The 12,055-nt window shown below is 45.7% G+C and overlaps 1 protein-coding gene across 4 annotated transcripts in view; it reads left to right on the forward strand.

The window, feature by feature from the left end:
- Nucleotides 1–12,055, forward strand: part of BUB1 (BUB1 mitotic checkpoint serine/threonine kinase) — a 1,594,853-nt gene that overhangs the window by 868,008 nt on the left and 714,790 nt on the right. For all 4 annotated transcript variants that reach the window (XM_069606846.1, XM_069606848.1, XM_069606845.1 and 1 more), the window contains 2 exons: nucleotides 1,171–1,273; nucleotides 1,364–1,442. In XM_069606846.1, the coding sequence (XP_069462947.1) occupies nucleotides 1,171–1,273; nucleotides 1,364–1,442 (182 nt within the window). The remainder of the gene's footprint in view (nucleotides 1–1,170; nucleotides 1,274–1,363; nucleotides 1,443–12,055) is intronic.

A 12,055-nucleotide genomic window follows, 5' to 3' on the forward strand; every position in this document is an offset into this window, starting at 1 on the left:
AAGTCTTTTAAAAGTTTCTTCTAATATTTCTTCTCGTTCAATATTGAGCTGCTGTCTGTGTAAATGGCTTCTTTTCTTCCTTCCGATTGTTAGTTCAGGCTTAGCCCCGAGCATTTAACTAAGAAACAGAAATAGGATGTGGTTCAAGCGCATTTGCGACTGCCTGTACGATTTACCCCCCAATATACCCACTGGGATTCCCTTCAGGTCATCTCACTTCTCTACATATTAAGGATCTGAATATTGAAACTGCAGCCTGCAAGTGCAGAAACATGAAGGCTCTGTATTTCCAAAATTCAATATTCTGTCCTGTCAGCGAGCTTCTTTTATGCACTTTCTGTGATCCTACTAATGCTACATGTTACTGGTTTTAAAGGATGTATGTTCTGTAGATCCTAATCCCTAGCAGTTATCCAGCACTGAAGAGAGTTTGTGCTTAGTCCTGCCATAACGTTTAGGCACATGCAGTCTAGGATTTCCCTCTGGGTAGGACATTGACAGTGCGCAACAGCAGTCATTGAAAGACTTGGTGGCATGTACTATTTCTGAAAGTTTTGGGACATCATTTAAAAAAAAACAGACTGGTAATAGGGCATCCCACTGCGGGACAAAAATGGTTCATGCCTGTAGAGGAAGGTGGGCTATGGAACTAGAAGTTCAAGAGTTGATATGAGTAGCTTGCTCTTTCTCCTGCAAAAGTATATTGTGTGAAATTCAAAAGTAATCCTTCCCTACCAGTTCCTGCTAATAAGAGAAATTGAGTGTGTCCTTTTTACACCAGTCTTGACATCACAAAGTAGTGTGATTACCTGGTTGTATCACATACTCGACAGAGTATAGTGGCCCATATCTGCCCCCACCTTTCCCATCATTTGACACTTCAGAATTATGATTGCATGTAATTTCTGTGCTGAGGGAACTTTGCTGAAACATTGAAAACTGTAAAATGTACCTACCTCTAACAGAGTACTAGTCTGCTGATTTAAATAGTCAAACTTAAATAAAGAATGTTTGACAGTTCAACCAAGGAAATCCACTATTATTCAACTAGATAGTATGGCTAGTTCTTTGAGTATTTCGTAATTTGTTTATAAGAGAGGGTTCTGTCTTGAATTGAGTTATGCATGTTAAAAACTAACATTTGAAGAATTTTGTCAATTTTGTTTTTAGTTGACTCAAAGGGTAAAGGCAGTTTGGGAATTCATAACTTCATCCCCACTTTGCAAACTCCCTTCAGCATCTTTGAGGAGGAAGCTTCAAATAAAAAACCTGAGTAAGTAAAACATTTTAAGTAGCCAATTAGGTTGTCTTAAGTTTGTGTCCATCTTGACTCTAAACAATTGTTGGCCATCTGCCTCCTTAGCCTATCCAAGAAAGAAAACTTGACAGAAATGCTGACCTTTGGACAACGCCCTATTGCCAAACCTGGGATAAAGGCAAGCGTAAGTGTGGCTTATTTGTAAGATGTGCTGAGGCTGAAGTTGTTTAACATGGAACTGTTGAATATATATATAAAATCTAGAGACTTGGTTTCAAAAGTTGTCAATTGGAGCACAGGAATACAAATGCTCCAAACATTGCCAAATAATATGAACTCTTAGCTCTTTGATCCAAAGTAGAAGTGTTTTTGCTTTGATCGGGGGACTGTTATATTGTATATTTTGAGCCCCTTCAAAAATTTAGTTTCTGTAATACTCCAATTAGTTTCATGTCATTTTTGCTTTAGTTTAAACTTGTGTGTCTGTTAATTACTTAACTGTTAAAACATAGAGAAATTTCCATCTTGTAACTATTTATTCTAATTCACTCCTTTCTCCCACGGATTCCTCATCTCCTGCTGCTCTTCGGAAACCTTTCCGCCAAGAGATGCAGTGCAGCACTGCGTCGGCTCCACCTGAAGCCTTTAGCCTCCACTCGCCACGTCCCAGACATGTCAGGGTCCGTATGAATGGAGGCGCCACAGCACGTGATCTTGGTTCCTCTTTTCCACTCACTGTTTGATTTAGGAATGCTGCTCTTTAAAACTTGTTCCGTTTTTGATAATGAATTGCTTCTTGTACTCTTACTTCCCCGTCCCCTTTCCTCCATACTGCATGGGCGTCCCTTCCAAGGGACGGGAGACGGAACCTTTTTCACCAGAAAAAATCTTCTTCCCCCTTTAAATTTAGAGGCGCACAGGGGTGCAGCCCAGGGAGCATGCCCTGACTCTGCCCTCCAGCGCCATACCTCGGTCCTCTTTTCTGCGTCGACTGGAACGGGCCGAATTCACCAGCGCGCCTGGGTTTGGCTTCGGCCATGTAATTCCACACACGGATACTTCAGTGTCTTTTTTTTTTTTTTCTTTTTATCATTCAGGTACTTGGTCCTAAGGCGTCACGCTCCTCTCCGGCGCATGTCGACTTCCACAGGGTTCAGCAGGTGTCCATCCTGCAACGGGCTCTTCCCAACTTCAGACCCCCAAGCCCTCTGCCTATGTTGCCTTGGCCCAGACCACGGTTGACAAGCTTGTACAGTGTGTGGCTCGCTGTCCTCGAAAGTGCTGAACAGACTAGCTAGGTGGAGGGAGCTCTTCCAGAAGTTGCCCGCAGAGGACCTCAAGAATTTCATTAAACATCGAGCGAAGCCCAAGGTAGAGCCGCTATTCTCCATCGCACCCTGCAAGGGAGATTCCTTCCCAAGGGCCCAAGGCTGCTGCAGCTACATCCCAGTGGTAGTGTTGAGGGACCGGAAGGTTCTCGTGCCGGATTGTCATCCGAGGGGCTATGCCCTAGTACCGGCAATACGTCTGAGCGGGCGCCTAAACGCAGCTCTGCCGGCACCCGGGTTGAGGGTGTCACACCTACCGGTCCTATGCCCGAGGAGCAGGGTAGGCCTCATGATCCACATGCAGGACTCAGCGAGCCGAGCAACACGTCACATGCACATGACAGGCAGCTCGACAAGATGGGCGCCGCACCAGATAGAGGCACCCATCCGACGCCCTTCCAGGAATTCGGCGTAGAACAAGTGTCAAGGTGGGACTGGCCTCAACCAGGCATGTTGCTTACAACCTATTGACATTTTATTTCTATTGCACTTGTACACAAGTGTTTCAGAGTGCGACAAGGGAAGGGAAAAGGGGAGAACAAAACGATCTTACTAGGCCCAGTGACATTGAGAATGCTCAAGTGCATGGGAGAGGGGGAGGGGAAAAGTGCATGGAAGGGGGAGAAGTGGAAAGTGCGAAGCAAAGGAGAAACGGATTAAATAATAATAAATAAATAATAAAGGCCACAAACGGTGATAGTGCAGGGTTTAAGGCAGCAGACAGGGTAGGTCTGATAAGTGCAGGTAGAAAAAGGGTGGGGGCTGTATGGGTACAGATACAGAACCCAGTGCGTGAGGGTGGCAGGGTGAGCAGGTACCTGGGCCAGGAGCACGGTGCCAAGAGAGAACAGATCAGCAGGGGAGAGGGGGAGCGAAGGCTGAATAAAAGAGGAAGGTCTATCCCTCTTATGCGCAGGGCAGCTTCCCACTGTGTCCATATGGGTAGGGTATGCAGTGGCCCCAGCAGCTCCCGTCTACCCCCTGCCACCTCTACGGCCAGTGAAGAGGGGCTCTTTGAGAGGTTCCTCAGCATCATGAAGTCACCTCGTATGGGGATCATCTTCTAGGATGCCATCAGGCAAGTCCTCCCGACTATGCTAGCGGCACCACAAGTGCTGGTGCCTCCGACCCCAGCGCAGCCACTGCCTCCGGCTCCCCAGCCCATTCCCCAGGTGGCTCCGCACCAGCCTCTGCTGCCTCCTCAGGCTTCGTCCGCGGTACCCCAGCCTCGGCGCCAACTAATCCTCCACCTCCGCAGGATCCTCCAGATCCACAGGATATGGATGAGGAGGAGGATCCCGATACGCCATCCTCAGCCAGGGCCTTCCACAAACTTCTTGCAGGACTGGCCGAGTATCTCGGCCTACCCCAACCAGAAGTAGAGCAGCCGGCAGAGGGGGTTCTTGCTGAAGTCCTCATGCGACACCCATCTGCCAAAACAGGGATTCCTCTGAAAACCTATGTAGTCTCTGTGGCCAAGAAGGGTTGGCTCAAGCCCCACTCTGCCCAGCCGGTCAATCGACACCAAGTAAGGCAGATGGAGGGGGATACACTCTTGCTCTCGGCCCATCCTCAGCCACACTCCTCGGTGATCGCTGCAGCATCACTATACTCCAAGCCTCAGTCGTCCTAAGCCGCCTCATCTGTGGTGCTGCTAGGCAAGGAGAAGATGTTGGAGGCATACAGCATTCGAGCAAGAGAAATGAAATGAGATGAAATAAAGGGGGGGCCGGCTTCCAGGAGAAAAGTCCTGTTAAAATGCTGTAAGGGTTACCGTTATATAAGTGGTCTGTATCTCGCAGTGTGCTAGTCTCGCATTTGAGCCTTTCAGTCTGGAGTTATCCACTTCAGACCAATACATGCGTTTCTGTCTGTAGGGGAACAAACATGAACACGCATGAAGGATCCCCTCAGCAAGCGGCCCAGTATTGGAAACTCGGTCGTCATGCCATGGTTTCTTTACAATGAATGTTCGAGATTTAAGTTTTAATATGTTTAAATTGCATATGAATGAGAAGGGTCAGCTATATAGAAGTACAGTATACTCGACTGTTATACTATGATGTATCTAGTTTTATTCTAGTTTTATTCTAACACACTGTATAGATACGATAGACAATTTAATGATGTGCCGATGTCACGTGAGTAATGTGCCACAATGCTATTAGAACCTATGTGGTGGTTGACGGTGTTCCGAGATGTTCTCCATTGTTGTCTACCCGCTATCCTTGCTATGTTTTTGTCAGGGTTTAGTAGGATTGTACCTTCTTTTTCAGGGTCCATTTATCTACTCTTTCCATTTCCGATGTATTTAATTTGATTCATCTCGTCCTGCCAGTGGAACCTTTTAGTCACCTTGCATTACAGCACCTTTTAAGATCCAAGATCCTTTGTAGGATCCCACGAACGACCCACACTCTTAGCTAGAGAGGAGTTTTTTTGCTGTATGCCGTGTATGTCTCCAGTGAGATATGTATTTGACATCTATAGACCTCGGTCCCGAGCCTGTTCCAACATGGCCGTCTTAGACATCCATTACGCTGAGTCACGTCTGGAGCTTGTACGGACGCACGTACGATCACCATAGCAACAGAGATGCAGTCTCTTGCTATTAGCCTTTGGTTAGAGACGCCGCCGGAGTGTGCCTAGTCATAGGAGCAATTGCCTTTTTAATCATCCGCGTACCTATCGGACGCCCGTCTTCCTGCACTCAAGATACGTGCATATATCTGAAGGTTTTATAGCTTTGGGACGCAGACGCTGAAAGATTTTCCGAAGCAGCACAGCTGCGGTGATTACTGTCATAGATATGGAATACGTCGTTGGACCATCCCATCGAAAGAACGTTACCAGGTAAGAGAGTAACTTGTTCTTCTAGGGATATTGGAGACTGGTCTGACAGTGTGCGAGGGTATATCACGCAATTGTCAATCCTACTGGAAAGGTGTGTGGAGACAAGCCAGTAATCAATACGTGACCCAGTATCATGTACAGATGAGTAAAATGTATGTCCTTTCCAAAGGGTGCAGTGTCCTCCACGCATCCAGCAGGGACATCTGTGTCAAAATCTGATGTATTGTTGTAGCTGTTTTGGTGAGTGTTCTATGTGTACTCGTTGACCGGTCTAGGGAGACATCAAGAATGGTATTAAAATCCCCTCCCCATAGAACATATTCACCATCTAACGTGCCTATATCGTCCAAAACAGTATTATAAAATGCAGGGTCATCAATATTTGGGCCATATGTTAACCAGTACGGTTTCTTTGCCGGTAATGTAGCTCCACACAATGACCTATCGGCCTTGAGGGTCTGTTTTGCTCTTAATGAATTGGAACCCAACAGAGGTATGTATTAATGTGAGAACTCCTCTTGCCTGGGTGGAATATTCTGTATAATATCTGTTTACCCCAGTCCTGCAGGTCTTGTTCTCACTGTCCTTCTCTCTTGCTTCTCTTACACCAACAGCCTTGGTTTACTCTCCTGCCAAGGTGTCTGAATGTCATGTGTCCACGTATTTTGTTTTTCTCTTGATCACTTGATCAGGGTGCACTCCCCCTGCGCGGCTCACATACTCTTTGTTTGGTTAAACTCAGTTCTCTTTATCTGTTGTATCTCGATGCCACAACCTTGGTTTACTCCCCTGCCATGGTCTGTGAGTGTCAATTATAAAGGCAAAGTTAGTATTTCCCCTTAATGCTCTTTGGAGTATGTTTTCCCAATGTGGTACCGAGACCCCCTTTACCGTGCTGCTGCGTGTCCTCAAACATTTGTTAGAATTTATTTTACTTGGTGCTTCTGGCATTCTCCAGCATTTTATCTTTCATAGTTTCACATGCTGTGAATATTCCCCAGCATCAAGCTGGGATTCCTCGGTTACTTTTAGGCTATTACCTTTAAACAAAAGTGAAGGCATATTTTGTATGCTGTCAACCTCGTTATGGGTGTTTTAGGCTCATCCAATGGGACCTTGAGTAGTAACCTCCTCCTCCCCAGCCCTTTCTCATATTCTAACAGCGTGTCACGCTGGAAGGAGTACTCGAGTTCTTTCTATTCGAGGGAAGATTTTTCAATCAAAATGTGTGTGTAAACAGTTGAAGTTCCTCGTGTTTCCCTTCTCAAGAGAATTAAAAGCTTATCGGACACCAATGGAAAAAGACAGGAAACAAGTAGTTGTTAAAGGCCTGCAATACCTTTGGTCGCAATGTTTTCAAAGGCGACCGGCACAGTGAGTTCATTTATTGCATCTACCCCAATCACTCCCCTGAAGACTGTGAGATTTCTAGGGGATTTAGTGTCAAAACCTTTAAAGATAAGCAAAGACAATTGGTATGTTGGCTCCAAGGGGGTCATTACCCACCTTCAGAGTTGAGTCCACTAAGAGCATTGCAGTGCCTAGGGGAAAAGGTCTCCATCTAACTAAAGGGCAAAATCAGAGGAGAGGCTTCCTAAGAAGTGTACAAGTCATCACGGCCACGTACCGTCAACAACCGGTGCGAAAAGCAGTAGGGCCTCGTCTCCAACAGTTAGGCCTTCGTCGTCAGGGAGAGTCACTCTTTCCTACAGCTATATGCTTGCCAACTGCAAAGCAAAAGGCCAAATCCTCGTCCACAAGCTCGTCTGACACACATTCGTCGACCAAAACGCTGTCGGCCGCACACTTGTCAACCAGGAACGCCTCGTCCACAAGCCTGTTGACACACTCAACGACGAAAGTACAGGCGATGGACAAACCATTGACCGCACATTCGATGACCAGGAATCCCCCATCTTCGATAAATCAGTCTATGACCTATTCATTGGCCACCCCGTCGACGACAACTTCGACACATCTGCCGGCCACCGGTTCACCAAAATCGGCCAACGCGCCCAAGGGTCAGTGGTCGGCTAAACGGAGTGCAAGCAGACAACCTCATCGACTGGAGTAAAGACTTCACACACATTGGGGTTAAAACCCCAAGACGGGACGAAGCCCCAGGACAACGAGAAGACAGTGCACCCAGCACAGTCAAACAAAATGCAGGCACACAATCAGAACTCTGCAGGAAACAACAGCAAGGGGCTGATTCGGGGCAGGATGCACAAGTGCAAGTGCATACCTCACCAGTCTCACCAATAGTCTACTTGGATGTGATACCGGAAGTCATCTTACAACAAAACATTGATTCTGACTTTGAAGCCCGTCAGGCGGGCCCTATACAATTATTTGATGAATCAGAGGACAGCCACCCAAGCTCTCCTACACCACCTCCTACACAGGGCAGGGTATAACTATTCTTAACCCGGCCACATCTAATACCCCCACTGACCTTGGGTGATTGAACAAGGGCCAGGCCTTAGCACTAGCTGTACACTAACAGGCCAGCCACCCCAACTGCTCCTGAACCCGCAAACCCTGCTGTCCATCCAGGTTCTTTCTTCGTTGCAAGCACTACTATCGCAGTTGCAGACTAGACTGCAACCTACTGTCACAGCAACAATACCTATGGCAACCACTCCAACCAAATGGGGAACATCGACCAGTCTCACCACTTAGGTTGCTGGTCAGGTCCTTCATGGGGTCAAGACCACAGTCCAATCGTATGTCGCCGTCAGACAGGCGTCACTGGCCAGGTCTCGATCCCCATCCGTGCAACATCACCTGAAAGGTCAAGATCGTCGCACAGATCTGACAGCTCCCGCCAACACCTGAAGGCCAAGCGTAAGCGGGGAGACTCTGCAAAACAGCATACAGCTCCACAGGCTGTGCTGCTTCCGAAGCCAGCTATTGTGCCCCCACTCTTGCCTACTATTTGGGACAGAACACGAGGAGGGCGAACATCCCGATACAGACAACCCGCAAGACACTGACTCTACCACAACAGCACCCCCCCAAATGCTGATTGGGACTTGGGACACAGACACCCCAGTGGACGATCCACAGGAGGAAACGCCCAACGCTTCACAGCCTGGCGACATAGGAATGTTTCACGCCACTATCTCTAAAGCCTGACAGGAATTTAGCCTTCTCCCAATTGAGGAAAAGAAAGTTTCCTTTTCGACCACATGGGTAAGAAAGAGGTTTGTGGTGTTCATCCCAATATTAAACCACATTTGGTAAATAGGTTTGCGTACACTAAATCATCCGTGTACAGAACCTGCCGTAAAAGGCAAATGGGGAAAGAAGTTTAAGGCACTGGAATCCACACCTTAATGCCTCGCTTCTCAACACACCCCAAAAGATAGACAATCCACTAAAGGCAATAAAAGCAGACACCAATACGGCCAGGTCGCTCCCCAGCTTGCAGGGTAGAAAAACTGTTCATCCCTTAAGGGGGCCTCAGGGAGAAACCACTCCTCCTATAGAGGTAGTCAATCTTACTCCAAAGGGGCGTACTACTCTTAGAGCGGCAAGAAATCATTCCAGGCATACAACAAATCAAGACTTCCGCCAGACACAAAGGCTCAAGCAAACGACAAACACTCAGAGGAAGACAAGGAAAGCAGTTTCCGTGACTGTGCTTTCTGCACAGGGCAAGTGGAGGGGGCAGGGACGTGTCCAATTCTGTCCACCAGTGGCACCACCTAACTACAGACAGATTCTACAATTACCTACAGCCATCTGCTGGAATTCACAAAACAACCCCCAACATACCACCCATCCTACTCCCGCAAGGGATCCTGAAGGCCCTCCTCCAAGAGGTCAAGCAGATCATGGTAAAAAAGGAAATAGAAAAAGTGCCAAAACAATACAAAGGACAAGGAGTGTACTCAAGGTACTTTATAATGAAAAAGCCCGACGGCAAGTGATACGAAATCAGTCATATATGGACTAAGTTGCCCATGCGGCATATTCTACTTGGAACAGACAAACAGGAAAGCGTAAGAAAGGTGGCTTGAACATAAGAGCAACATCAGGACAAAACAGTAGATCACCTGTGGTCTGACGTTTTGATGAAAAAAAACACAACATATCACAACTGAAAGTAATCATCTTGGAGGTAGTAAAGAGAGCCCATAGAGGCAGAAATCACACGAAACGATTGAATCAGAGAGAACTGTACTGGGTGCACAAGCTGAACAGCTTATTCCCCAAGGGCATGAATGAGGAATACAACTTGGGGGTTTTCCTATAAAGAGAAGCAGACAGCCGAGCACAAAGGACTGGTGCCTAGGTTGAGATACACATATGCATTAAATAACATTGGTTAGTAAAGGAAAAGAGGATGAATTTGCAGAAAGTACATTGACAGTATGTATACAATTAGGAAATGTAGGTCAACTACGATTTGTAAGCTATTTACAGCAATAGAAAGCATCAGAATGTGAGCATATTCTTGATCTCATAAATACTTGGTCACTAGATATGTACTTCTATTATCCAGCATTATACGTAATGAAGAGTGAGCTCTCATATCCAACATTGGACTCCTTGAAATAAGATATTCACCATTTTGTAAACACTTTTTTGAGCATTTTTTCAATACTTGCTAAAATAATAGACACAGTAAGGTATTAGAAAACTATCTATGGATTTATTTAACTTAATCATTTTTCCTGTAATGGACAGGTTACTAAGCCATAAGGGCGAGCAGAACAACATTACGGGTGTCACGAAACGACGCATCACGTGATCACACTAACGCGCAATTACATCAGTCATGATGTATATATATATATACTGGGCCCTTTTTGCTGCATTTTTTTCGCAGCGGCCGTAATTGCAGAAGGAGAAAGCAGGAGAAAATGGGTAAGATTTTAAAACCCATGCTCCCAGAGAAGGGGCGAATTTGGAAAGTACAATTTGTACACCATGTGCCTATATTAAACTCAGAGCTGAAATCATTTTCTTCCCGAACGATTGCCACGTGGGATGTCGGACTAGGAATTCACACTTTTTCAGATCATATCGCTAAGGAACTATTTGTGGATGTGATCTACACACCTTAACGCACACACCTGGGAGCAGGTATCTACTGCTGACCCAATTGGGTAAGAACTCTTTTCTTATATAAACACCACAGAAGCTCTTAAAATCACAAACGCATGGAATCTCAGAACAACGCCTTACTTATTTACTCTACAGGAAGCAGAAGAGATTATCAACTAGGAGGCAGGGTGCAAAAAGGTCCAGTTTGAATATCAATAACTAATAAAGACCAGCACGGAGGGCACACCATCTGGACACCGCAGAAGATTCTTCACCAGATAGATTTAGAATCGTTAAACCCACAGGAGGAACACCTAGCAGGTAATTTAGGGATATTTAGGAATCCTCCTATTGACTCAGAATACCCACACATGGGCTATCATTAATCTAACATTAGCAATTTGACATCTTTGATGGTAGTTGAGATTTTGCAGGAAGCATTTTTAGCTCACTAAAGAATAAGTCGCACTGAATAGGAAGGAACACAGGTAATTATGAGATGTAGAATCATGACAGAATACATTTCTTTACTATTGTCATTCTGAGAAAGGTGTAATGAGAAATATATTTTTTTGATTACTTACTAGAGATGGGATACCTGAATTTATGGAGAGAGTAGACCACTCCTCAAGAAGGGGATAAGTACACCCCGAAACCCGTAACGACACAAATCAAAGATTGAACATTCGATAAGAAATCTCTCTGCTAAGATTGTTTTTGTAGAGTCATTATTGAATATAGTATTAAATGTAACATCACATGATACCTAAGATTTGTATTTGTCTATTCAATTGTAAAAACTGAAAAATTTAAATTCAGAGTTTGATGATTGTCACTAAATGTTTGAGTATTCACTAGAATATATGTTGGATCATATTATTTATCACTAAAAAAATCTTTTTACAATATAACCTGTGTAAGGATCATTTTATTATTGAACTAAACACTTGATTGTCTATACAATTGATATTGGGTGTGCAGGGGACTGGAGAGTTCCACAAGGTTGTGGACACCTGTTTGAGGAACACTACAGCAGGTGATCAGAGCCACTCAGCAACTGGACTTCCTGGGGTCTCTGGACCTGCAGGATGCGTATTTCCACATCCCTAGCCGCCCCAAACACTGGAAATAGCTAAGGTTCATGGTTCCAAACACCCATTACCAGTTCTGAGTACTTCCATTTGGCCTAAAGTCAGCCCAGAGAACCGTTACCAGATGTCTGGCGCCCACTGCAGCAAGCCTTCGCAGAAAAGATCACCACGTCTATCCATATTTAGACAATATTCCTACGTCCCGTCCCCTTTCCTCCATACTTTTGGGACATTCCATTCTGTGGGACGGGACCGGAGCACTTTTTGTAAAAAATCAAATTGAAAAATGTGTCCTCTTTTTACGTGGGGTACCGCACACGGCTGTAACCCTGCCCTCCTTAACTCCGCCCTGCCCGTCGCCCTTCAGTCCTTTCTCCGGGCTGTTGGCGGTTCACATTCCGGGCCAAATGAATGTAACGGCAGATTCTGTCGGCGAGCGGTGGTCAGCTACGAATGGGAGCTAAACACAG

Source organism: Ambystoma mexicanum, chromosome 4p (genome assembly GCF_040938575.1).
Source record: "Ambystoma mexicanum isolate Mex_15411 chromosome 4p, UKY_AmexF1_1, whole genome shotgun sequence".
Taxonomy (NCBI): Eukaryota; Metazoa; Chordata; class Amphibia; order Caudata; family Ambystomatidae; genus Ambystoma; species Ambystoma mexicanum.